The sequence below is a fragment of the Orbicella faveolata genome, unplaced genomic scaffold, assembly GCF_042242905.1.
Source record: "Orbicella faveolata isolate gen_17 unplaced genomic scaffold, um_ofav_v1 contig_27, whole genome shotgun sequence".
In the NCBI taxonomy this organism is placed as follows: Eukaryota; Metazoa; Cnidaria; class Anthozoa; order Scleractinia; family Merulinidae; genus Orbicella; species Orbicella faveolata.
In genome coordinates, this window is record NW_028301555.1 from 6,616,366 (window position 1) to 6,641,919 (window position 25,554).

At 45.8% G+C, this 25,554-nt stretch overlaps 4 protein-coding genes, 1 non-coding gene and 1 pseudogene across 5 annotated transcripts; 2 read left to right on the forward strand and 4 right to left on the reverse strand.

The window, feature by feature from the left end:
* The first annotated feature begins 1,967 nt into the window (after positions 1-1,967).
* LOC149107386 (uncharacterized) lies at positions 1,968-3,284 on the forward strand. The gene has a single exon (XM_089296479.1). It carries the CDS (start codon positions 2,247-2,249, stop codon positions 3,198-3,200), a length of 954 nt encoding a protein of 317 aa, XP_089152605.1. The 5' UTR covers positions 1,968-2,246; the 3' UTR covers positions 3,201-3,284.
* A 2,750-nt stretch (positions 3,285-6,034) lies between these two features.
* On the reverse strand, positions 6,035-7,871 carry LOC149107387 (uncharacterized; annotated as a pseudogene).
* A 1,030-nt stretch (positions 7,872-8,901) lies between these two features.
* Positions 8,902-10,984, reverse strand: LOC149107388 (uncharacterized protein F54H12.2-like). The gene has a single exon (XM_089296477.1). It carries the CDS (start codon positions 10,982-10,984, stop codon positions 9,596-9,598), a length of 1,389 nt encoding a protein of 462 aa, XP_089152603.1. The 3' UTR covers positions 8,902-9,595.
* A 2,393-nt stretch (positions 10,985-13,377) lies between these two features.
* Positions 13,378-14,692, reverse strand: LOC149107389 (uncharacterized). The gene has a single exon (XM_089296478.1). The coding sequence runs from the start codon at positions 14,567-14,569 to the stop codon at positions 13,475-13,477; it is 1,095 nt and encodes a 364-aa protein (XP_089152604.1). The 5' UTR covers positions 14,570-14,692; the 3' UTR covers positions 13,378-13,474.
* A 981-nt stretch (positions 14,693-15,673) lies between these two features.
* LOC149107390 (uncharacterized) lies at positions 15,674-18,136 on the reverse strand. The gene has a single exon (XM_089296480.1). The coding sequence runs from the start codon at positions 16,932-16,934 to the stop codon at positions 16,107-16,109; it is 828 nt and encodes a 275-aa protein (XP_089152606.1). The 5' UTR covers positions 16,935-18,136; the 3' UTR covers positions 15,674-16,106.
* A 926-nt stretch (positions 18,137-19,062) lies between these two features.
* On the forward strand, positions 19,063-19,134 carry Trnah-gug (transfer RNA histidin (anticodon GUG)). Its single transcript has one exon. It is a non-coding gene; the product is annotated as a tRNA-His (tRNA).
* Positions 19,135-25,554: the final 6,420 nt, after the last annotated feature.

The following is a 25,554-nucleotide window of genomic DNA, read 5'->3' on the forward strand; positions in this document are numbered from 1 at the left end:
TGCCAAGTTGCCAAGTCAAGCACGTAACACTTTAGTTCTTCTGGTAACTTATCCCAGTGACTCTGTAATAAAAAATTGGCGCATGATGTAATCTTGTAGTTCTGGAGGAAGCATATCCCAGTGGCTCTACGATGGTAAAAGCATTTTAGCCTCGTAGATTCTGTAATGGGCATCATCAAGTCCGTACCCTAGAAATACTTCGTATGTGTTGTGTCCGTATGTGCATAATCCGCACACGACCGTGTGCATATTTTTTTTAATTCCTGGAACTTTCCCTTTGGGACAATGCTTTAGCAGACATGTCTCTAGCTTGACTTTGATTGGACCTAGCCCCCAGGCTGCACGTACATTTGCGAAGGTATGTATCTCGTTGCGCAGGGCTTTCCACCTATCACGATTGCGTATGTCTAAGAGAAACTGGACATCTCTGAGGTGAATGATGTATGACTGGATTTCAGGAGGTAGCCAATCCCAGTAACTCTATGAAAAAGATTAGGGTTAGAGTTCTAAAGAGGACTTTCTTACAGGGGTACACGTCATACTCACTGCTTCATATTGATCCATCAGTTGGTTCATCTCTTCATCGGTCACTGATTCATATTGATCCATCTGTTGGTTCATCTCCTCGTCGGTCAGCTCCTGTGCCATGGTTTCTTCTTTCCAGCGCTCGATACAAGTTCAAAACTCAGAGTGACTCGAACGGTTCGACTCGATTTTTTTTTATACACACGGTATAATGGTGTCCAGTCTCCGACCGAGTGTGGGGTATATCCACCTATCCCCTGGGTCGGTGGTAACACGTGACTTGGTCTCGATCTCATGGATTGGCTATCGCCTTATTTGAACATACGCGTCACAACCTCGATTTCATATTTCTCCTTATTTGGACATGTTGCCCTTATTTGGGCATGGACGCTATGTTTTGCTACCAAAGGCACCACCTTGTTTTGCTACCAAAGGCACCACCTTGTTTTTGCTACCAAAGGCACCACCTTGTTTATGCAAATCGAAAATACTGATTTTTGTTTTTTTGTTTTTTTTTTTTTTTTGTTTTTTTTTGTTTTTTTTTTTGTTTTTTGTTTTTGTGAAGTTTAATTTATTTAAATTGTTTAAAAACTACTACAGTACAGTAGTAATGTTAGCGCGACCTATGTGACGTCACGGGCGCCATGTTTTTGATAAATAGGCGCCATCTTGTTTATGCAAATTAGCAAATCCTGCAATCTGATTGGTCGAGAGCCTTTTTTAATGATATGCATCGCCTTCTGATTGGTTACCGCCCCTATGAGCGACCTTTACTACTCATGGTGACGGAAATGCGAGATTTTTTTTTTTTTTTTGCGAGATTTTTTTTTTTGCGAGAATTTTTTTTTTGCGAGATTTTTTTTTTTTTTTTTTTTTTTTTTTTTTTTTTTTTTTTTTTTTTTGCGAGATTTTTTTTTTTTTTTTTTTTTTTTTTTTTTTTTTTTTTTTTTTGCGAGATTTTTTTTTTTTAAAATGTAATCACTGCATGCAGGATTAGAACCTGCGCAGGATAACATTCCCACCGGATTTTCAGCCCAGCGCCTTAAACCACTCGGCCACCATAGCTTGCTTAATCTTTTGAAAGAAATATTGTAGTATTAATGCAAATTTTGATGGCTTACCCCCTGTTTTTTTTTTTGCGAGATTTTTTTTTTTTTTTTTTTTTTTTTTTTTTTTTTTTTTGCGAGATTTTTTTTTTTTTTTTTTTGCGAGATTTTTTTGTGAGATTTTTTTTTTTTTTTTTTTTTTTTGCGAGATTTTTTTGTGAGATTTTTTTTTTTTTTTTTTTTTTTGCGAGATTTTTTTGTGAGATTTTTTTTTTTTTTTTTTTTTTTTGCGAGATTTTTTTGTGAGATTTTTTTTTTTTTTTTTTTTTTTGCGAGATTTTTTTTTTTTTTTTTTGCGAGATTTTTTTGTGAGATTTTTTTTTTTTTTTTTTTTTTTTGCGAGATTTTTTTTTTTTTTTTTTGCGAGATTTTTTTGTGAGATTTTTTTTTTTTTTTTTTTTTTTTTTTTTTGCGAGATTTTTTTTTTTTTTTTTTTGCGAGATTTTTTTTTTTTCTAGAGAGTATTTTATGCTCTTTTAAATGAGATATAGTAGATATAGTAGATATAGAGATATATAGATATATAGAGATATAGAGAGATATAGTAGATAGATAGAGCACGATTATTCTCCACGCCCATTTTAGAACTTGTATGAGCGTCCATTACGGAAGACCATGCCTGCCCGCTCCGCTGAAGCATTGAAACGACAGAGAGTGAGAAGAAGAGAGTTCGTGCGAGAGTGGAAGAAAAGAAATCCGGAGAAAGTTCGCGAGCAGAAAAGACGGTATCGTGCACGGTACAAGATGCGTGACATGGTGCGCGACGCGTTGAATCGTTATAGGGAACGCAAACGTCGCTCCCGTTTACCTGCAACACGACAGTGGGAAGAGCATGATTACGATCCGGATGAAATTCTTCGGGGTTTGTTGGGAGTTCGGGTTGAGCTGACGGATTTCAGGAAAACAATACCACCGTCCAACACCACGACCACCGCCGCTAAGAGCACGATCACCATTACCACTGCAACACTACCACCAACCAACACCAGTACCACCAGTACCACTGCAACACTACCACTAACCATCACTAGTACCACCATTACCACTGCAGCACCACAGGCATTACCCCCACCGCAACGCCGTGGGAGGGTGGTGTCTTATTTCCCCACAGCCGCTAAGAACACGACCACCGCCGCTAAGAGCACGACCACCAATACCACTGCAGCACCACAGGTATTACCCCCACCGCAAGGCCGTGGGAGGCGGTTGTCTTATTCCTCCTCCTCTGACTCTGACTCTGAGCCTGATGAAGGGTTGGTAGCAGAGTTAGAACGCATGTTAGCGGAACCCGAGGATCCTGTAAAACGGAGACTTTCGGAAATCAGGAAAAACAGGAGAGTCGCAGAAGAAAACCGAGTAAGACGAATGCAAGAAAGACGGAAAACAGAAAAAATGATAACTGAAATAGCTGCTGAGCTTGATAAGATGTCGTTTATGTTACACGACATGGGTAGATGGTTTCAACAATTTGAACGCGAGGATAAGGTAGAGCAGGCTACTCAGTTTGAATATTCGCGCAATGTATACATTACCGCCGAACTTATGAATCAGTTGGAACACTATTTATAGGACAAAAGAGACTCTTTTTTGAAAAACAACAAAGCGTGTGTAACTTTTAATTACAACAACAATAAAAGGTTTTACAATTTCCAACGTTTCTTGGTTTGCATGATTTTCTTAACAATGCGTTCTGTCATGGTTTTACGTCCGGGTAATTTGTCGATGGCCTGGATCATCTTGGTGTCGGCGTTCCATTTGTCCTGTAAGTTCTTGGCCCTGGAATAGTCAATGTCGTGTTGTTTGGCCAGTTTGTCCAGACGATTGATCCCGGGGTCTCCACGCGCCAGACGTTTCTTCAGTTTGGTACCAGGTCCCATGTACTGATAACCGGGCCAATGAAACTCGATCCCAGTCTTGGCCAACCATTTTTGGATGTCGATCCCATACCCTCGTTGGCGACGGCGACGTCGGGTACTTCTCCTCGGGGGTGGAGGTGCCTTTTTCCTCTTCTTAATCCGAGTCATAGTCCAGTCCCCTTCTCCAGGGGTCTTCGAAATCTTCCCACCCTGCTTGTAACTTTTCTGCGGCTGACGGTTTGACCTTCTTGTACTTCTTTGCCTTGCCTTTGGGACTGTAACCACCGTCGTCGTAGTCGATACCGAGTGATTTCAGTACACGTCTGGCTCTATCGGAGATGGGTGCTTTTTTCTTGGACGATAGGGGAGTTTTACCTAGCGTGACTGGTTTGGGTGGAATGGTAGGTTTGGGGGTTTTCTTCTCCTTTTTAAAACCTGACGTGGAGGGTATGGGGGTTTTCAGCTCCTTTTTCAGTCCTGTCGTAGAAAGGGGTTGTGGCGGGATGATCACGGGGGCTGCGGCTGGTTGGTTGACTCCCTTGAGGATCTGTTTCAACAGAGTTTCGACGGGTGCGTCGACCATGCCTTCGGGTTCTGTCGTTCCCTGGTACGAGATGGGACCGCTTTTACCCGTCCGTATACGTTTCACCAGTTTCCCTTCCTCGGAGGCGATGGGTTTGGTCATCTTAACGGCCATGCTGTCGGGGATGCGTTTGTCGTTCAGGATGAGATGTTCTTCGGCGGCCAGACGTCCGGCTTTGTTCAACAAGGCATTCTGGCTGATCTTCCCCTTGTAATAATCTTGCAGACGATTGAATTCTTGAACGGGCACCATCATGACTTCGTTCATACCTTCTGACTCAAGGTCGTGTCAGGAAACTCGGACAATTCTCTCAAGGCCGTCTCGTAACAGTCTTGCCAGTACCGTATGGATTCGTCTTTCTTTTCCAACTCGAGTTCGAGACTTCGAACGGTTCGCTTGCCTTTACCGCACTCCCTGCACAACTCGATGCACCCACCGGGCGGCGTGGTATCTCGTTTCGTTTGACAGGTTTGGCAGAAGTCACCGAACTTTAAAGCCATGTATTCTTGATACAGGTCGTGGTACCTCTTGTTCAAGTACTCGTACGAGTCTTTCCATCGGGCTTCGCGACGATTGGCGTCTTGCAACAACTGCACGAGTTTAGGAATGGTATTGTGGGACTCGTCTTCTCTCGGTGGGAAATTGGGTATGACGTCGATCCCCTCCAGCGGGTAACCGTCCTCACTGCGTCCTTTCACCGTACACAACATGCTTTGAAACAACCGTGCAAACCGCTCCAGAACCCCGCTCCGTTTTGGGTGAGGAGATGTTCTCTTCGACGCTTGAGAGAGTTTTTGCGTCTACCCACTTCGCGCAGAACCCTTTTATGTCTTTTCAGTTTCCCATAAGTCGTTGCGTTGATGGGTATCCTCTTTTTCAGCAAATTGAGAACCATCTCGCTGATGGCGTTGATCTGATCTTTGTCGGCGATTTGTAACATCCGTTGACGTTTGTTCCGATTGGCTTCTTTCAGGACGCGCGTCAGGAAAGGACGTTGTCGTCGTAACCGCTTCATCGTGGACTTATGCACACGAGTGGATTGACGTACTCCTTTTATCGCTTTCCTCGTCGCCTGAAGGCCGTTTGAAAGGGTATCCTGCGTAAGACTCTTTCGATCTTTCCCCTGTTCTTATGGATATGTCTGTCCATTAAACCGAAGGGTCCAGCCAGAGCACCCATACCCGCGGCTCTCATCATACTCGCCAAATCACCCCCTTTCTGTCTCCTTCTTCGTCTCCTCCTCCTCCTTCGGGCTGTCATGGTGACGAGTGAGGTGTACGTCGGCTAGTCTCGTCCTTTTATTTTCACATGATGGAGCATCGGAACTCTTCGCCCTTGTGTGGAATTTTTTCACCTCGTCTCATTCGTTCCATCATCCTTTTGGTATGCGCCCGTTCTTGTTTGGCTCTCAGGCTTTCTATGCCTTTGGTGATACCCCAAGCCGCCTTGGGTAAACCCGCCACCACAGTGCCGATCCCTTCTCCCCTTTGGTACCGTCTTCTTTTAGTGGTTTTAGCGGTTTTACGCCTTCTCGAAGACGCTTTCTTTCTCCTTGACCTCTTGGGCATGTTGGTTCTGAATGAAGAGGTTGGCCGCGATGTCATTTTTTATAGCGGCACGTGACGAAATCGTAGGGCGTAGTCTCGAACGTATCGGTCGTACGTGGGAGATGTGAAATCCGTCACCACGTCGTCCAACGTTTGCATCTTGGTCAAAAACCCATCCAATTCCTCCACGCCACCCAGAGCGTAGTTCCTGAGTTCTGTCAGCGTCTTTTCGTACGTCGTGTAAGCGAATTGGGTCATGTCCATCTTGAACGAATACTTCTTGAAATCGTTCCATCCTTTCAGTAAGGTGGCGAAAGCCGTCAATCCTACCACCGTGTACCCATCTTTCCACACGGATCCCGAGACGATACTCACAGCCACCGTCAGTAAGGCCAGTCCGTTGAGAATGGCGTTACACAATTTGTAGTAACCGAACATCTGCCTTCGACACCACCAATACTTGTGGTAGAAAGCGTACAAGACGTCCAAACGTTTCAGGGAATCCAAATCCACCACGGTGTTGAAAGGTTCATCCAATAAACAGACAGAAGTACTCATGACTCTTTTCCAACCAGTGCCAAACGTAGTCTGACTTTCTGTCGGGACGTTCGATCCTTTTAGCTTGTTGCTTGTATTCCCAGATCTCGTCCTTGAAGGCGGTTTCTACGGATTGGTTCAGGATGTCCTGGACCTGTCGGTAACTATCGCACTCGTCCACGATCCGTTTCATGTCTTCGTGATCCATGCTGGTCGCATCCCAGTAAGAGCGAGAGCATCGGCATAGATGCAAAAAGTAGGGGAACCACTCGACTTCACTCCTCAACATCTTGATTCGAATGGTTTTTCATCGACGAGGGGGTCGTCTTTTCTTAAGTCTCACAAGTCTTCGGATCCCGCGACCCACGCCCACTCCCACACCACCAATGGCAGCGGTCGTTCCAGCTCGGATGCCTGTTTTCACGGCGCGGCCACCCAACGCTTTGGCCAATCCCAAGGCAGCCCCTTTACCAATGGGTAACATCGCAGACAGGGCATTCGCAAGAGCACCGCCCCATTGCTTTCTCCTTTTCGGTCGACGACGGCGTCTTCTCATGGTTGTTGTTGTTCTCAGTTACGTACACTGGTCGAATTGCGTGTGACGGTAGGACGTTGTCCGTTTTTATAGGTGGTCGTAATCGTGTTGGTGGTCGTGATGCCCGCAATGCGACGACCCGCGGCCGTCTGTTGTTGTTGTTGGCGCAAAATCTCTTCCAATTGTTGTTGCATCTGGGCTTGGTCGAGAACACGGTCTCCTCGCCTCCTTCTTCTTCCTCCTCCTCGACCCGATCGAATCGACGAAGGCGGAGTGGAGTCACTACCACTTCCTCCGCCTCCACCTCCTCCGCCTCCACCTCCGCCTCCGCCTCTGCCTCTGCCTCTGCCACCGCCGCTACCACTAGCGCTACTTCGTCTGCGGCTGCCGGAATCACTGGAGGACGTCGGTGTGTTTTGACGTGGGACGCGTCTCGGTCGTTTCCCTCCTCGAACGGCTCGTGCCAAAGGGGTGGACATTGTTATTCGTGGTGCCCCGACACCTGCCGTGACATTGGCGCGCGACACCGATCCAGCACTGCCGACACCCACCGTGACGTTGGTCTGCGGTGCACCCGAGCCAGCGGTGCCCACTCCGACGGGCGAGACATTGGGCAGGGGCGGTGTTGCCAGTGACGATCGCGGTGAAGGAGGCGTGTGCAGACTCGTACCCACACCCGCGGCAGGCGGAATCGGAGTACTCGTCCGAGCCGGTGTCCCCCAAGGCGAATAATCTTCCAGAGCCGAGAAGTTGAAATCGTCACTACCATAAGAGCTCATTTTTATCCATGTACCTTTCTCTTGCTATCTTCTTCTCGGCGAGTTCTCGTTGTTTATGAACCAAATAATCGAAACCTTCACCGTTATATGCGTTGATGATGGACCGTACTTGACGGTAACTCTCGCATTCCGTGACCTGTCTCATCGGTTCGTAGTCCAGCTCGTGGGGGTTCATGATGTATTTGAGCCTGTTTTTACACAGGTGAATGAATAGTGGAAACCACTCGACCTCGCTCCTCAACATGATGGGGTTGCAAACTGATGGCATCGGACGAATCCTTCGTCTTTTAACACATGGCTGAGGACACGTTGATCGTCCTGACTGGCTGGATGAAGATCCAATAGCATGTAACCGTAAGGTCGATCGGTGACCTTGCGAAACGTGTCCAACACCTCCTGCCATTGCGTGGGAAACGATTGCAGAAGTAAATTTCGTATCCCCAACTGATCCCGAGGGTTCTTGAAGGCCGCGATGTAATGCGCGTTTCTGGAAATGGTCTTGGCGAATTTTCCGTTGGGGAATAGATCCTGACACAGGTAGATCACCGTGATGTTCCGATGATGCGAATGTTTGGTGAAGAGATCCAACACGCGCTTGTCGTTACCACCCTCGTCCATCAGATCGTCCAAGACCAACACACCCCCTCCGGGAAACCATCGGGGTAACTGTTCGCTGTCGGGGATGCCTTCGTAAAACTTGACTCCACCCTTCTTGAGCTTTTGGAAACCGTCTTGCCACGATCCGTAGCAGTAATGAATACTCTTCGGTGTCTGTTGGAACAAGTCGCCGTTCTCCAAGAGCAGTTTGGTGGTGAACACCGTCTTGCCGCACCCCGACGGACCCGCTATCAACAAACTCGACGGCGTGTGAAATTGAAACGCTTTGCGTCGTTCCATGATCATGAAATGGTCCATGGTCTCGAGACGTTCCGTTTTTATCTGAACAACTTGGCCAATGGGGTCTTGACGGCCGGGATGCGTTTCAACAGACCCAATAGGGTGACCTTACGATTGAAACAGATGGGTTTTTTCTTGGCCCTACTCCTGATCTTGGCCATGGCCCTCTTGGCAGCGGCTCTCTTGGGACGTCCTTTTTTCTTGGCAGGCGCCGATCTCTTTTTTCGAGGTTTTTTCTTGGCGAATTTACTCAAATCTCCGAACTTGTCCTCGTACCAATGCCTCTTTTTCATTCTTCTTTTCCTATCTTCCTTCTCGGAAAGCTTCGGCATGGCAGGGGCGGCTCTCTTGCGTTTCCTACGCGGGGTCACCGTCGCCGGTAATGCACCGGTGTCCAGGACGGACGGCGGTTCAAAAGACACTTGTCTTTTGGCGGGTTGAAGTATTTTCAGATTGAGCTGTCGTTTTGGCGGTTGGTTTTTCTTGAAATGAGCCTCACTGGGTTGAGGCGTCTTTCCACCCGCTTTTCCATAGCGTTTTTCTAACCTGGCTATCACGTCGTCCAAATGTCTATGCCCTTGAAACTGAAGAGCCATGACTACCACACAACCTCTTTTTCAAAAATGAACCTCTTTTATTTCGAACAGCTTACTTTATAACAAATGACGCACTCCTCGGGAGGAACCGCTCGTGTCCTGGTGACACGGGGTTTTACAAATCTTGCGCCAGGCCAACTCGTCCACGATCAGACGTTCTACCATGTGTCCTACTTTACGATCGTTCTCCACAAACTCGTTTTTCTTAAAACGATTCAAGAACTCGTTCATGTCACGACCTTCGGCTCGGTCGATCAGGAACATCAGGGCGTAACCGCCGCAACTCTGGCTGAACAGGGACTGCAGACTCTTGCCGTTGTGAATCTGGTACTTGAAATGACGATCCAACCATGCTTGGATCGGTTCGGCGGTTCCGTACGCGTCCAACGGTAGACCGTAACTGTCCAGGATCTCGCACTTGTTCTTGTCGGCCCACAAAGCGATCCAATGCACGCCCGGTTTGTCGTGAGGGTCCGTGTTCACGATGTAAGCGGTCGGTCCTTCTTGAGGGACTGTCCTGGGAAGCCGATCGCAAGGGACCGTGCCGTAAAAGACACAGCGTAGGGACGGATTCGTCCGGGCCAAATGATCCAATTGTATATTATTCAAGGCTACTTTCTCCATTTTTTTCTTCTCATTGGTACACGTCGTAGATGACGACTCGGTTCTCGTTGATCTCCAGCAAATTCTCGAATTCGCCGTACAACAAGATAGTCAGGTTTTCTCCCGGATTGGCTCCGAAATCGATCACCAGACGCAGTTCACCTTCTTGCTTGGGGTTCAACACTGGACTGTCCAAACATCCATTGGCCGTGTTGTCAAATACAAACAGGTTGCATCTCTTGCCGTCCCCCCAATCCACTTTTCGGACCATGTTTCCTTTTCCCCTGCACAACGCTCCTGAGGCTTGGAGGAATCTGTAGTAACCTCTCTGATCTTTACTGTCCCCATCGTGATCGAGCTCCAAGGTCTCGTAGGGGTATTCTTCACCTCTCACCAATTGTTTGATGGAAGCCAGATTGAATTTTCCAAAATTGAACGGATTGATCGTCACAGTTCCGTTGAAGGCAGTTTGTTTCATCAACAACACCACTAACCGATTAGGCAATTTATTGTGGAAAGGATTGCTGCACTCGAAATGACGATTGTCGTTGGGATGCGAGTAAGTGCGAATTTCACCTCTCACCGTGGGGTAAGTGGCCACTCTTCCTCCTTTCAGGCTGGTCATGATCTCTCGGTACACCGAGGGAGTCACTCTCACTTGAGACAGGAACAATCTCACTTTCACGTCGGCTTCAGTCAGTCTCAGAGTACTAGCACCATGCCATCGGATGGTCCACAGGGCTGGGGCATTGAAGTACATGTCGATCTGGATCTGCACGCCAGGTAACAGTAATTTGCTGAGATGAAACACTTCCAGGAAAGGTTTGAACCTCAAAGTCACGGCTTCTCCGTCCAGAAACTGGGCTCGTCCCTGGACCACATTCTTGAGATCTTGGGTTAAAGCAGTATATTCAGCGTGAGGAGTAGTAAAATCCAACGCGTTGGCTGTCAATTCATCGGCATCTCCGTCGTCGGGTACACCGAGACAGTTGTACCATCCGCTGGGTGTCAGGATCGATTCACCGTCGTCTCGGTCGTGGTTCAACAGGGTCTCGATGTAGGCTTTGAGGTGGTAAGTATCCGTCTGGGGGCTGATGAGAGTCCCATTCAATCTCACATTGATCTGTTTGAAGAGGGTGTGGGCCAGATTGTTGGCGAGTCCCATGACATCCGCTGTCAGCAGATTCGTGTTGTTACTTTTCTTGACAGTCAATTCCACTTCGAAGAAACTCTCGTTCAAGTCGATAAAGTCTTCTTGAGGATCGACTTGGAAGGTCACGGGATTGATCCCCGTATTGAACGGGTTGATTCTCACCAAACGTCGAGACGACATGCTGACATCCGTGGGAGGGGTACTGAACATGTTCAGACGAGGGTTACGAACCCCCGCCGAACGGGCATGAGCCACGAGGTCCGTCATCGTCTACGTCGTCGTCTCCTTCTCAGGGCCGACTGCACCCAACGATAGTTCGGGCGTTTTGATCGGGATGGGAAGATCGATCCGCCTTTATACGTTCGTCGTATCGGAATAAGTCTCACGCGCCTCGAGTAAATGGGATTCATACTCCAAAGAGGTCTTTCCTCACTTTTTTCGCCAACGCCCGTTTGATCTCTTGCGTTGCTTTACGTTTCACGGCTCGTTTCGCTCCTCTCTTGACCCCGGCGAGACCTCCTCTCCAATTGGGCTTTCCTCCCTTGCCGCCCGAATTTAAACCTTTCAGACCTTCCGTGGCCGTCTCGGTGATAAAGTCTCGTAGAATGCCGGGACCGCGTTTCTTGACACCTCTCCAAGCCATGCCGAATCCGTCTCCGGATTGCCTCATTTTATCGGGATGAAATCGTACCAACGTTCCACCGATCATTCTTTCTTAAAGTGTAACGTCACGATCGTATTGCCAGGTCCAAATCTCACCAGTTCTCCAGTTGTCTCAGCCACTTGCACCTCTATTATGTCAATGACGTCTTTGCGCACGGGAATATATTGAATGTGGTAAGGCTCGAAATACTGAACACCCGCACCTGTTCTAATCAAGTTGACCTCTCTCAGTACATCCGTGACTTGATTTCCCACCACGCCACTTCTACACACGTCCGAGTAGACGAACAAGGAACGCGAACTGCTTCCCACCACCACCTCGAACGCTTTGTTCAGGTTTAGAAAACGCCAATTGCAATAGATGCTGAGTTTTAAAAAATCTCCATTTCCTCCTGTATCTGTGATGACACCCCAAAAGACAGGTGATCCGTCCTTGTCGTGGACGTCCCCGACGACGCTGATGTCCGGAACGACATCGTCAAAAAGTTCCAACTGCAAATTAGGTCCCAGTTCGTAACCACTGCTGTTCTTTTTGAGCCATCCCATTTTTAAAGCCAGTTCAACATTGACGTGGAACGTGGGGAAATGTATGACCGGACGATAGGTGTTTTCATTGTCCGTGACCAGTTCATCACCTTCCCACTTGAACTTGACGTAGGTTCTCTTCCCATCATTCGTGACATATTTGGATCCCAATTTGGGTCCGTAGTACTTGAAGACGCGTTGTCGCGTGAAAAAGGAGATCATGGATTTCATGAATCCGACACCGTCCACGTTGTAAAATACCTCTTTGAGGTCATCCGTGTCGAAGTAAGCTTCTCCAAACCTGTAATAACTACTCGATTCTACGCGTCTCCATGCGAAGGAGGACAAGACGGTTTTATCCTCAGAAGCGGTGAAAGAAGGCAACGTCACGTGCGCATCCGGCATGGCGATGCTACTCATTCCCACTTTCCACCCTCCTTCTCCATTCAGGCGTAGGGGACGTGGTAACCTGATCTTGAAATGGTTCGCCTTGTTGTCCGGGAACTCGCTCTTACCACTGTGACTGGGTAAGCTGACGTAAAAATTACTCATCCTTTCTTGAAATGCAACGTGATCGTGGTCACGCCCGACGCAAAGTCCACCAGTCGTCCGTCGTTCTCAGATACCTGCGTCTCGACAATGTCCAAAAAGGTCGTGCGCACCGGTAGATATAGGATGTGTCTCGGTTGAAGGTCGATCACGTCAGGATCGTAACGAACCTGTTTCAACAGGTCCGTGACTTGATTCCCCGTCACCATACTCTGTCCCACATTCGAATACACGAACAAGGAACGACGCTCGTGACCGAACGCCTCTTCGTAACTGCGATCCAAATCCGTGAACACCCAATTGATGAAACAACTCAAATGTAAGGTGTCGGGGTCGATCTTGTAAAACGTCTCGTCCCCGTCATTCTGAGCTATGATCAAGTCCGTGGCCGTGGGTACGACTTCCTTGGGAAATTCTTTCCTCAAGTGAGGTCCCAAGACGTAACCCGGTCGACCGTTTGGCAAGGTTCCCATCTTGACCCATTTCATCTTCTTGGCCAATTCGATGCCGATGTTCATTTGCGGGTAGACGCGTTTACCGTTGATCAGGAGGCTGAGGCACGTTCTCGAATTGTCCAGGACGCATTCTCCATGCTCGGCCCGATGCATGACCGTGTACAGCAATTCGTTGGGACTGTCTTTCTTGTACATCGTCACGTCGGCATCCGTTCGATCTCTCATCCTACGTAGGTATCGATCTCGTATCGCGTTCATCAACTCGGTACCGGTCCTCGGCGTGAACTCTAAATCGCTTTCTCGCGTCGCTGAAGAGACCCGGCTGTATAGGTTTATGGAGGCGTTCACCATGTCGATCCACCAGATTTCAAACAGAAGAGAATATTTCAAGTCCATCTTACGCGTCGCGGACGGAAACGAGAGGTCGCTGATACCCACTTTCCATCCCGACTCTCTCAACTGCAACGGGTTCGGCAGACGGTTCTTGAAACTGTGGGCCTTGTTGTCCGGGAACTCGCTCGTGCTGGCATTGCTCATCAGTTGCACGTAAAAGTCGTCGACAGACTCATTCATACTTAAAGTGTAATGTCACCGTCGTCACGCCCGAGGTAAAGTCCACCAGTCTTCCGTCGTTCTCGGCCAATTGCACCTCCACTATATCCAAGACGTTGCTGCGCACGGGTTTATATTGAATCTGAGTCGGTTCGTACGTCGTCTTGAGCGAGTCGTGGGGGACTTCTCTCAAGAGATCCGTGACTCGATTCCCCGTGATGGTGCTACGACCCACATTCGAATACAGGTACATGGGACTGCGAGGCGGAGGGAGGTTCGGATGAACGACGACTCCACGATTGTAGGTCTTGGCGTATTCCTCGTCCAAGTAACTGAAGCGCCAGTTGCAATAGGGACTGAGCTGTAACGTCCCGTGGCTGTCCAAATTCCAAAATTCACGAGATCGATTGCTGTCATGGTTGGTCCAGTCTTTCTTGAAATCAGACGGGACTTTGTCGTTGGGAAAGACCTTGATCATATTCACGTTCAAGTGAACGGAGTAATACGATTCCTCGCGAATCAAACCCAACTTCTTGACCAGTTTAGTACCAAAATACACTCTGGGACGTTTTCTGTCTCCGGACTCGTCGAGGAACGTGTCGGTGTTGTCGATAATCAAATCGTTCCCCTCCCATCGGAACACGGGGTAGTATTTTTTCCCGTTCGGTGCTCGCAGACTTTCACCCGCATGATCCATGTAATGATACAGCCGTTCGTGAAAACGATGGATGAGGTATTGCATGAGAGATCTGCCACTCGTCACTTTGTGTCGGTCACGGTTCAGTTCCTTTCCGCTGACGTAAAATGTGACGGGGTATCGATAAGGACGCCACGTAATCCCGTCGTCTAGCAACCTGAACGTTTCAATGGTCCAATCCATACCGAACACGTAGTCGTCGTCTTCAAAGTCGTGCGCTTGAGTGACGGGTACTTGATGCGGTCGTGACGGAGGAATCGGGTAAGACACGCTCGCCAATCCCACTTTCCATTCCTTGTCGGATTCAAACAGGAGCGGATACGGCAGACGATTCTTGAAACTGTTGGCCTTGTTGTCCGTGAACTCGCTCGTGCTGGCATTGCTCATCAACTGCACGTAAAAGTCTTTCATTTTTTCGTCTTGGGCTTTTGGGTCACGTACAGTCCCTTTTTATCCACCCAACTGTCGTACTTGACTGGCCAACCTTTCCATCGCACCAAGACTTTATCCCCTTTTCGTTTGACGATCTTGTCGATGCGAAACAGATCGTCGTCTTTCACGTCCACCTTTTGCAAATCTTGCGCGTAAAACGTGCCTTCGACCGCCGTGCCGTCCCATTCTTCCACCTTGTACGTGGTGACCTTCCCAGGACGCACTCGGCGTATCACAAACACCTCTTCGGTCCAACCGGGTAAATACCCTTTCTTGAATTGACGGAACTTCTTGTTCAGTCTCACACGATCCCCGACTTTGAGTTGCGGTTTCTTCAATTTCCCTTTTTTCTTTTTTCCGTAAAGAGTCTCCCACACGTCCTCGCTATTGGCTAAAGTCACTTGGTCGGGAGCCATCTTGATACTGCGATGATACGATCGATTGTACCCTCGGACCAGATCTTGTAACACGGGTACATACGTCATCGTATTCTTCACGGTAAAGTACCGGTACAAACGTTCTTTCAGGGTCCGATTGAACCGTTCCACTACACTGGATTTCGTATCCCCGCGCGTCGAAAAATGATGAATGCCTTTCTGCTTCATCAAATCCTGAAACGTCTTGTTGTAGAATTCCTTCCCGTCGTCCGTCTGGAGATTGATGGGTTTTCTACCTCCTTTCAGGATCTTAGCCATGGCCTCCGTCACCGCTTTACCCGTCTTGCTCTTCAAGGGCTGGACCCAGGCGTGCTTGGAAAACACGTCCACCACCGTCAAGAGGTAACGATTCCCTCGATTGTACCTCGAAATATTGATCACCTCGATCAGGTCGGCCGTCCACTGCTCGTCGATGCCGAACACCACCACAGGGATCGTGGGAAAACGACGACGTCTGGGTTTGTGCAACGTGTACCCCAAATCCCGTTGCAGGACCTCGCGAGCACGTCGTACCGAGATCTTATTGGCCTGGGCGAATCGCGTCAGACCGCCCAGACTACCGGGTCTGGAAGGATCCCGATACCGTCCCAGTAACCTTCCGGTCGAAAGCGGCTTTTGCTTCTTCTTCTTTTGACCTTTCTTCATAGTCGATAAAGTTTGTACACGCACTGTCTCCACAACTCGAAACGTTGCTCCCGTACCTCGAGATACTTCTTAAATGAATCGGGTTGCCGTTTCAACCACAAGATATAAACCACAAAACGCATCACGTTGGGTTCGACGTCGGTATAGTCAAACACCTCCAAGGGCGAATCGCTGAAATGGTCGGGGATGGGTTCACCCTGACCGTATCGCTCGTAGACACTAGTGCACTTGGAACACAAGGTCGTCCAACACCATCGATCGGTTAGGGTCGTACACATTCTCGAGATCAACCAACTCAAAGCATGAGACATAATGATTTGAACCCAATTCTTTATTCACACTTTCTTATAGGTACAAAAAACGTCGTGCCTGATTGGTTCTTACGAAAAATCGACTCTGATTGGATAACACGAAAAAGAAGGCGAAGAAAAGACTTAGTCTGAATCTGTAAAGTAATCAACATGTTCCTTGATCTTAAGATCTCGTCCATACTCATCATCACAGTCTTCCTCGTAGGTATCCATGGCATAATATCTACAATTTTTCCAACAACATTCCCCTTTACCGGGTCTCCACTTCAGGGCTTCAACCTCGTTCCCCTTCACATAGAATGCTTGTCGCATACTCTCCTTACACTCACCACACAGGTCATCCTCATCCGCTTCAATGGCACTAAAGAAAAACCGATCCTTCCACAGATTACGCTGATGCATGAGATCGTAGATCAACTCTTCCAACTTCAGACACGTTTCCCTGTAATCTCCCTTGCTGAAAGTCAGTAACGACTTCACCATGGGACTCTCGTCTGACTCCAACACCCGTCGTGATAGGTCGCGAGAGAAACGCAAGGGTTCAAACAGATCACGGATGGCCTCACTCATCCTGTACGTGAGGTGATTCGTGGCGATCAAACAGACACGCTCAGCGTCCAGGGTGGGATCCCGACAAGGAACGAATTTGAATTGACCGCTACCACTTCTGTACATCACGCGACACCACTCACCGAAAAACAAAAACACGTGTTCGTTCTTCTTCATCATCTCCAAAATCGTACCACCCCAGTCAGGACGACGTCTCATCAAGAGCTCAAAAGACCACAGACTATCGGGTATTTGACCTAACGGTTCGAAGAGATTGCCAAAAATGTACAGGTCCACTCTGACATCCGGAATGGCATCGAGATCTCTTAAAGTGTGTACCTTCTGATCCGCGATCTGATCCACGAGGTCACAAATCTGGTTCGAGTTGCTATAGTAATTCATCTTGACACCCTCAGACAAACTCGTTAAACTTCTTTCCTTCTCGATCCGCTCGCTTCGTGATCTCCAAGCCCGACAAATGAGGATAGCAACTACGAACGCCCCAGTCAATCAAGTGCCTCTGGAGCCTATAGTACAAAGGAGAGACAAGACGTAATTCCAATTCAATTATCCTAGCGTGTAACGGTCTTTCGCCTTCTTTTTCGATTGTATCCACTACGTCAGAAGCTCGATTCAACTGTTGTCTAAGATCTTCAAGGATCTCTTGCACGTCTCTCTCATCCAAAATCCTACAGGTCATCACCGCGTCAACAGCAAGTCGAGAATGACTCGCTGCGTCCAAACTGGATCCTTTTATACCCGCACCGTGGATCCACTTTCACTCCGTACTTTCCCGGATCACGTGCCCACTTCAGATCCCGCCAATCGGAACGAAGACCGTCACATGATCCCATCACACCACACGTCACTGATTGGTCAAAAACGTCCATAAAGTCGAACAACGCATTCCATCACGAGTCACTTTTCAGCAGAAGTCGTCATGGATTCACACGTCGAACCCGTCAGGAAAAAGAAAAAATTGTCCAAAAAGAAACTGGAACTGCTCTTACCCAAGAGAGTGGAAAGAGAAGTAGGAGGTAAACAACTACAATCCACTTTAGATAGATGGTTATTCAAAAAACCTCGTGCCAGACTCCGTTTCAACGAACGCGTCCTCTTCAAAGAAATCACCCCGGACTCGGTCAGTTGGACCACCGTCCCTCTCAAAGGCTTCTCGCGACCCTGGAGCGCCTTTTCGATCCAACGCCAAGAAGTCAAAAGCCAAATGAAAAGTAACCATGACAAGCGAAAAACCACCCACATCCTAGAAACCATGCGACGTGAAAACACCTTGTTGGGATACTAACTCGTTCTCTATCTTCACAGACTCAAAGCTACCTGCCATTCAAGGCGGATGCATGACCGTGATCAGAGACTCACCTCCTCGAACCATGCAAGTCCTGGAAGCCATGGGACTCGACAAATTCAAGAAAGACGACCTCGTAGAAGTACCCCCTGAAGTGGACGACCGAGGAGAATTCACCGAAGTCCAAGTGTTGAAGGAATTCGACCCCGATCAGTTCCTGAACCAACTGAAACCACAAGATTCCATCTGCCCACGTTGCATGGTACCCCTGACATACGGAAGCGTGCGAACCCCAGACGGTGGTGCCTGGGAATATTACCGATGCCCCTCTTCCAGATTCTACACCAAGTGTTATGTGACCTGTGGCGTCAAAGAGGTGGACACTTACCTGAGGCGCGTCGAAGAACAGACCCACCCCTGCTACAGGAACATCGACCCGGCTCGTTTCCGATGTCTATGCAGCAAGTCCCTGGTCTTAGCCACCTCCCACTCCCAGTCCAACCCAGACAGGCTCTATCTCAAGTGTCCCAAGCGTACCTGCAAGTTCTTTCAATGGATCGACGAATACCCACGAGGAGTCGCCGAAGCCATACTGATTCATGGACAGGCCCCAAACTAAGAAAAAGACAGACACAGTTTTTGTAAAAACACACTCCGATTTTTATTTCACATTATTTTTTCAGTTTCTAAGAAAGGCAGGGTGGCACAGTGGAAGCGCGTTGGGCTCATAACCCAGAGGTCCGAGGATCGAAACCTCGCCCCGCCCATTTTTAATTCACATTTCTTTTTTACACGTTTGGTAATTTGTCCTCCGCGTCGATCATGGCTCGCATCGTTACTTGATCACAATGGTTGAAAGTACTATAATAATCGTTTATTGATATCCCGAAGAAAAAGAGGGCGCCGGTCAATAGGACCGTGCACACGTCCCACCCTGTAATAAGTGGAATGACCAATAAAAAGTTGTTTTTGTTCTATTTTCAGACTCCATGTCTCGATTTCCTAACCCTCAATGTCTATGGTGCAAGGAAGGATACACTTTCAAACACAGTATCAGAGACTACTTCCTGACACCCTGTTGCGACCAATTCTTTCACGGAACCTGTAAAGCCCTCCACACTGAGCGGTTGAAACCCTCCGAAAGACTCTGCCCTCATTGCAAAGCCGTGAATTTCGGACTGCCTCCCGATGACAACCCCAAAACCAAGTCCTAAAGAGGTAAGCGCTTCGATGGTCTAATGGTTAAGACGTTGAGTTGTGGCCTCAAAGACCCAGGTTCGATTCCTGGTCGGGGCATTAAATTTTTTCTTTTTTATTCCCTATAGAGACGATGAAAAAATCACGCAACAAACCATGTACATTCTCTCGTTAAAGGATCTTTATTAGTTTTTGTTACAGGCATGAATAAAAATGTTTTTTCACTCCTCTGATTCTGGTGTTTTTACAATTTGTTTGACAAATGCTCGGTACGCCAACTCGTCTCGGTCCTCCCCTCCCTCTCTCTTCCACGCTTCCCATCCGTCCTCAAATCCCTCCGGCAACTTCTCCAAACACACAGGGTCTTTAAACGAGATGGACTGGTCAGCAAGCATCTTCTCAGACAGCATTTTTCTGAACCTCATCACCTCATCCGTCAGCTTCGTCACCTCTTTCTTCAGGAGGACATCCATAGCGTGAGAAACGGCGCATTTCATTATCTTTCCAAGAATACCGTCATGAACAGCATCCATCACCCTCGCAGCAAGTTCTTCTATCTTCTCCTCTTCAGAAACCTCCACCTTCGTCTCGCTCTCCTCTGAAGACATCTTCTAGTCGCCGATCTCAAAAACAACAATACTCACTCGACACTCACGCAAACCCTTTTATTCCCATCCGAACCTCGATTTCATGCACGTCACAACCTCGATCTCATGGATTGGCTATCGCCTTATTTGGACATGCGCGTCACAACCTCGATTTCATATTTCTCCTTATTTGGACATGTTGCCCTTATTTGGGCACGCGCATGACCTGGATGCAAAAGACTGCTGACGCACTGCAGGCTCAGGAAAAAAGGGCCCCCGCCCATTTTTTATGCTAATGAGCAAAATGCTGCAATCTGATTGGTCGAGAGCCTTTTTTAATGATATACGCTGCCTCCTGATTGGTTACCGGACATATGAGCGACCTTTACTACTCATAAAACTACTGAATAAGACAGGTGTCAACTTTACAACTACTACGACGGATAGTTACACACAAGGGGTTCATTTATACTCAAAAGTAAGACCAGCAAATTTGACTTTGGACGTGGAAGGATCAAGTTATAGAAAAAAGTTCAACGGTCCAGGTCGGGATGTACATTGCCCGAATACCGTGCTCCTAACACAACCATTACGCGGCCCATTCATTGACATTTCTAAGCGTGAACCAACTTAATTAGAGATTATCGCTGAAAGTATTCCTGCTCCCTACAAGTTAGTTAACTTCACGACTTATGTTAGAAACATCTTTTCCAAAATTTGACTATTTACAGGTTTTCTCTACATTGCCTTATAGATTAGTTGCTTAAACAAGTGTTTAATTTTACCTCGTTACGAATATCTTTCATCCTCCAGAGGTAAATAAGAGGGTTAACTGAAGAAGGCAAAAATAAAAACACCACCGTAATCCTTTGAGCCCACTCTAATACACAATGGTCATAGTAAAAAATGGAAAATCCGATCTTTACAACAGAAGGAACATACGTAATATAAAAAACTACAACGATGTACAGTACCGTGTAAACAGATTTTTTATACTTCGCCACATTTATTGCAGGTTGACCACAGTTTTCAGACGATTCGTTTCCTTGAACTTGTTGCTGGTGGCGACGAATTACTCGATAAACTTTATAGTAGGCGATTGAAGTGGTTAAAAGACAAACTAATAAAAGAGGAAATGCAAACTTGTTGAGTAGATCAATTCCCTTGAACGTAAGACAGACTACCAGAGGGATCAGGAGAACGGACACTGTTGACGCGATGATGCAGCAACGACGAACAGTTAGCAAATGTCGACGAGCCACGTGCAGCCATCTTTCAACTGACATTAGAATCACAAGTATTATACTTAAGAAAGCAAAGTAACTTCCACAGACTACTACAAGAGGCCTGCCGTAAAGAAGGAACGACTGCAATTTCTCGGTTTCCTGGGGATTCTTTAAGAGCATCCATTCGATTGCGACATGCACAGGTTGTGTGACGAGACCTGTAAAAAGATCAGTACATGCCAAACCGAATAAAAGAATATAAGAAGGTGTCCTGAGGGAATGATTCCTCCACACTGCAGCCATTATCAAAGCATTTCCTCCCACTGCTACAGGAGACAAAATGGCAACAATAATTGAAGTTGAAAGAGTTAATGCACGAAAAGCAGAACTTTGATTCCTCGTGGTACCATCGAAACAACAAGAGCTATAAGGACTATATGCTGGAGAACATGTTGAGTTGTTAAACATGGCTGTGTTCTGAGCGACAAACTGAGAATTCTTCAAATAACCTCTTCCAAAAGAAAACTCCGGCAAAACTAGCCTTGACTATGGTTTGGGGACACACTGGTAATGTGGTCTTGTCATCTACATCTGCGCGTAAAGCAGCTTTTCAGTTTTTAATCTTCAGTTCAGTTTTTTTGATGAATTATTCTCACTAAACAAACGAATTGAAATGTTCAGGTGGCTTTCAAAAAAGTATATGTTTGTCGTTCCGGGGGTGAAGCATCATTTGTTTATTCTTCGATACTGAGCAGTTCTTCAACTTTTTCTCCAAGAAGTTCATTGAATTAAACATCAAGGCTGTTTACCTTTTGCTTGTTAAATACTTCATAGTTTGGCCAAGAATATTAATTTTTTGACGCCGGGCAACGGTCTTCTCGATAATGTTTCTAATTTGGGGGACTTTTCGGATTTTTCGAGAGCAAGGACGATTAAACAAGCGCCCCAAAATTAAAACGTCGTAAAACTTTCTTACGCGTATAAAACAACGTAAAATATTCAATCGCTGTATGATTAAAAATAATTTACCAATGCAAAGTCTTTCTATTAAAATTCTCCGCAGTCTTTCAACACATGCTATTTTCTATATTTCACTTTCATCAAATTATAGAAAGCTCAAATAAACCCTCAAGCTGCTTGCTTGCCATATTTAATGTTAGTCATGACAAGCTGGAAATCAATGTGAAAAAATGAAAGATAAATTTCACTTAATGTTTTTTGTTTGCTTTAACAAAAGATTTCATTATTTCAAAGCTATAGAAGAAGAACCTTCAAACACGTTCACCTTAGTCACAGTCACCACCGTTAACGGCCGGTTAAGGTTCGCATTCAGAATCAAGATTATTGCTTTACATTTTACATGATTCATGTTTTTAAATAGATCACAACAGCGCGTTTTATTTAACTTACAACCTTCTTATTACTACCTCTAGATCTTGTCGACCACTTTTCAATTACGTTCACAGTTTTGTCGTAGTTTTAAATTAAAGTTGGAAATTAATATTGGAGCTTGATTATCAGCTGTGAGATTTTTAATCAACCGTTACTTATACCCTCTTTTATTCTGTCAAAGTGATCCGATTCAAATATAAAGCTCCAGGAACTGATTACATCCGCAAAAGCCTCGTGTGCGATGATTCCCTTTCAGGGTATTCTCTTTTCTTAGCTGTATACTGTAAACAAAGGCTGAATGTTGTGTCCTTTCGGTAAGGTTGAAAGAGCAAAGAGCAACTGCAAAAAGTGAACAGCGCTAAAATCAAAATACAAATGTTTCTTCATGTGACTGAAATTACTACTTCCGATGTTAGACATTTTCTAAGGTTTTTCAAATCCGATCTGGTTTTGGTTTTCTGATTTTTCGGTGGCTTCTGTCCACATTCGTCACAGCTCGTTACTCTACTCGCGCTACAAGCCCGTTCGCAGTTGTTAGGGTGCGCGTTGCACTCTGGGTTACATAATAAAGTAGCACGTGTTCTCGTCCAATATGGCGTCGTGTGTTGTCTCTCAACTCAGTCATTTTCTTGATTTTGAATCTAATCAAAGGCAGGTAAGCGAGATGGAGCGGTTTCCTTTCGTTGATGGCGGTGCTGTCCAAATTTGAGTGCCACGACTCCGAGAAACGCCTCTTTTGCAAGTGAATATATGAGAGATCATATATTTGAACTGCGGAGAAAGTTATGAAGACATGATTGACCATCACAATCATATACACAACTTAAGCAGTTGTGAAATTAAAGCCTGAAAAAAAATTAACGAACTCACAAAATAATCAGCTCCCAGTTGGCTTGATAGTTCAGTTGGTATAGCACTACACCGGTATCGCACAGGTCATGGGTTCGAATCCAGTTCAGGCCCGAATTTTTTTTTTTTCAGGCTTTAATTTCACAACTACTTAAGTTGTGTATATAACTGCGACGATCAATCATGTCTTCATAACTTTCTCCACAGTTCAAATATATGATCTTTCATGTATTCACTTGCATTCGTCAACACCTACGGGTATGTAACGAACTCACAATATGATCAGCTGCCAGTTGGCTAGATAGCTCAGTTGTTAGAGCACTGCACCGGTATCGCAGAGATCATGGGTTGGAATCTCGTTCAGGCCTGAATTTTGTTTATTTTTTTATTTTATCTTATTTATTTATTTTTCATTTTTATTTTTTACTTTTGTTTTTTTTTTTTTTCAGGCTTTAATTTCACAACTGCTAAAGTTGTGCATATAACTGCGATGATCAATCATGTCTTCAAAAGCCTCTTGTGGTAGTTGTAACTGTTAATCTACATATACGGTTCATTTTCTTGTCTTGAGCGCCTTGAAAGACGACTCCCCTTGGAATAACATACTTTTAAAGCGTTACAGGAAAACCTTAATTTTCATTGGAGCTTATCTCTTTCTTACTTCCTCCATCGTAAAATTTTGAAATTAAATCCCACATCTGCATTCAGATCTTTATTAACCATAAGAAGGCGAAATTAAGTCTGTTTAGTCATGAAGACTAAAAGTGACAGAAACTTCAAATTTTCATTTAGCGCCCAGATCATTTATCGAGATAATCGCTATCAAGTTTCCAACTCATTAACTGTTACATCCGGAACACAACTGGTTTGCCAGCACAAAATTTAGTCTTCTTCTGATAGAAGAGGAAGGAGGTTTACTACCTAAGCTGGTACATATATATATATATTTTTTTATTCTTTCCCTCTCCCTCAGATCACTTTTATTATTGTTGACCTTTTCCACGCATACATCGCGCGTGCATTGCCGTGACCGTGGTCATGCGATCAGAGGTAGGAAAATCATGGCCGTCTTAAGAACCAATCAGACTACAGGATTCGTTACCGTGCCCTCTTAGAAAAAAATAAACAGTAATTATAAACAACGAATTGTTTATTTCTTTGAGCTTCTGATATTGTCTTAAGAAAAAAAAAAACGTGCTTGAAAAATACTTCTCTCAGAGCTGATCACCATGTCAAATAACACGACTGTAATATCTCTATACAGTTCCTTCCTCGGCCTTTGCAGCTTTGACGGAGTTGCCAGAGACCACACTTCAGCTTTTAGTGCAGTTAAATTCTTAATTTCACTGATTGTCACTCTTATGTCGCCCATAGCTGTGACAGGAAATGCCTTGATTTTGATGACAATATGGACGAACCAGTCTCTTAGAACAACCTCCTCTATCATTCTATGTGGATTGGCTTTTGCCGATTTTTGCACAGGACTAGTGACGCAGCCTTTTTTTGTTGCAGCTGAGATGATTTGTTTGAAGAAACCTCAAGAAATTAAAGATTCTGTGGCGTTTCTTGTCATCGCAAAGATTATTGCTGAAGGTTGTGGTACCTACCTCATCGCCTTGACCGTACTGGTTATGAATTTCATGTCGATTGAACGATGGCTTCACATGTCGGCTCGACGATCTTTGGTGAATGGGCGTCGAGTACGTTTCACTTTAACAGTCTTGTTTCTCCTTCCAATTCCGGCCCCCATATTACGTTCCTTTCAACTCCTGAAGGGAAGGCATGGATTGGTATTGAATATCATCACCATCGCCGTTCTCTTGATTTGCCTGTTTGCTACATCAGTAGCCTATTTTAAAGTTTTCCGAATTATTCGTCATCATCAACAACAAGTACGAACCAGTGAACCATCTCAGAATTTTGGTCAACCAGCAATAGACTTAGCGAAGTACAAGAAATCCGTATATTCTATCCTATACATCGTATTATTGTTTTACTTAAGTTACCTGCCGTTTCTCGTCTTTCTTGGTGTTCATAGTTCTTTTCAAAACCATTCACATGTGGAGCTAGCTTTTCTGGTGTCTAATGTGCTTTTCTTTCTGTCCTCGTCAGTCAATCCTTTTATTTACCTTTGCAGGATGAATGATATTCGAAATGGAGTAAGACAATTGCTTAAGAAACTGTGTTGTTAGGATACATATACTTAAAGAAAATTTATTCGCAGTACTCTTATAATATGGGTTAGAGCCCTTTCAAGGTTCAAGCCTGAATAACTTAGGCTTTGTTCTCGCAACTATGTGAGTTGTCATATATCAAACTAAAACTGAGGAGAAAACGGAGAAATAAAATCGTCAAAATCTATGCTAATTAAGATCAGATATCCAAACACCGTCACGGTCATGATTTTCTTTATTCAAACTTGATGATTTATTAATGAGTTTGAGAAGTATACATGATGTTCATGT

What these genes read in the sequence shown, in the direction of transcription:
- LOC149107389 (XM_089296478.1), bottom strand. Translation starts at nt 14,569, where the DNA reads ATGAAAGACTTTTACGTGCAGTTGATGAGCAATGCCAGCACGAGCGAG.
- LOC149107388 (XM_089296477.1), bottom strand. Translation starts at nt 10,984, where the DNA reads ATGACGGACCTCGTGGCTCATGCCCGTTCGGCGGGGGTTCGTAACCCT.
- LOC149107386 (XM_089296479.1), top strand. Translation starts at nt 2,247, where the DNA reads ATGCCTGCCCGCTCCGCTGAAGCATTGAAACGACAGAGAGTGAGAAGA.
- LOC149107390 (XM_089296480.1), bottom strand. Translation starts at nt 16,934, where the DNA reads ATGAATTACTATAGCAACTCGAACCAGATTTGTGACCTCGTGGATCAG.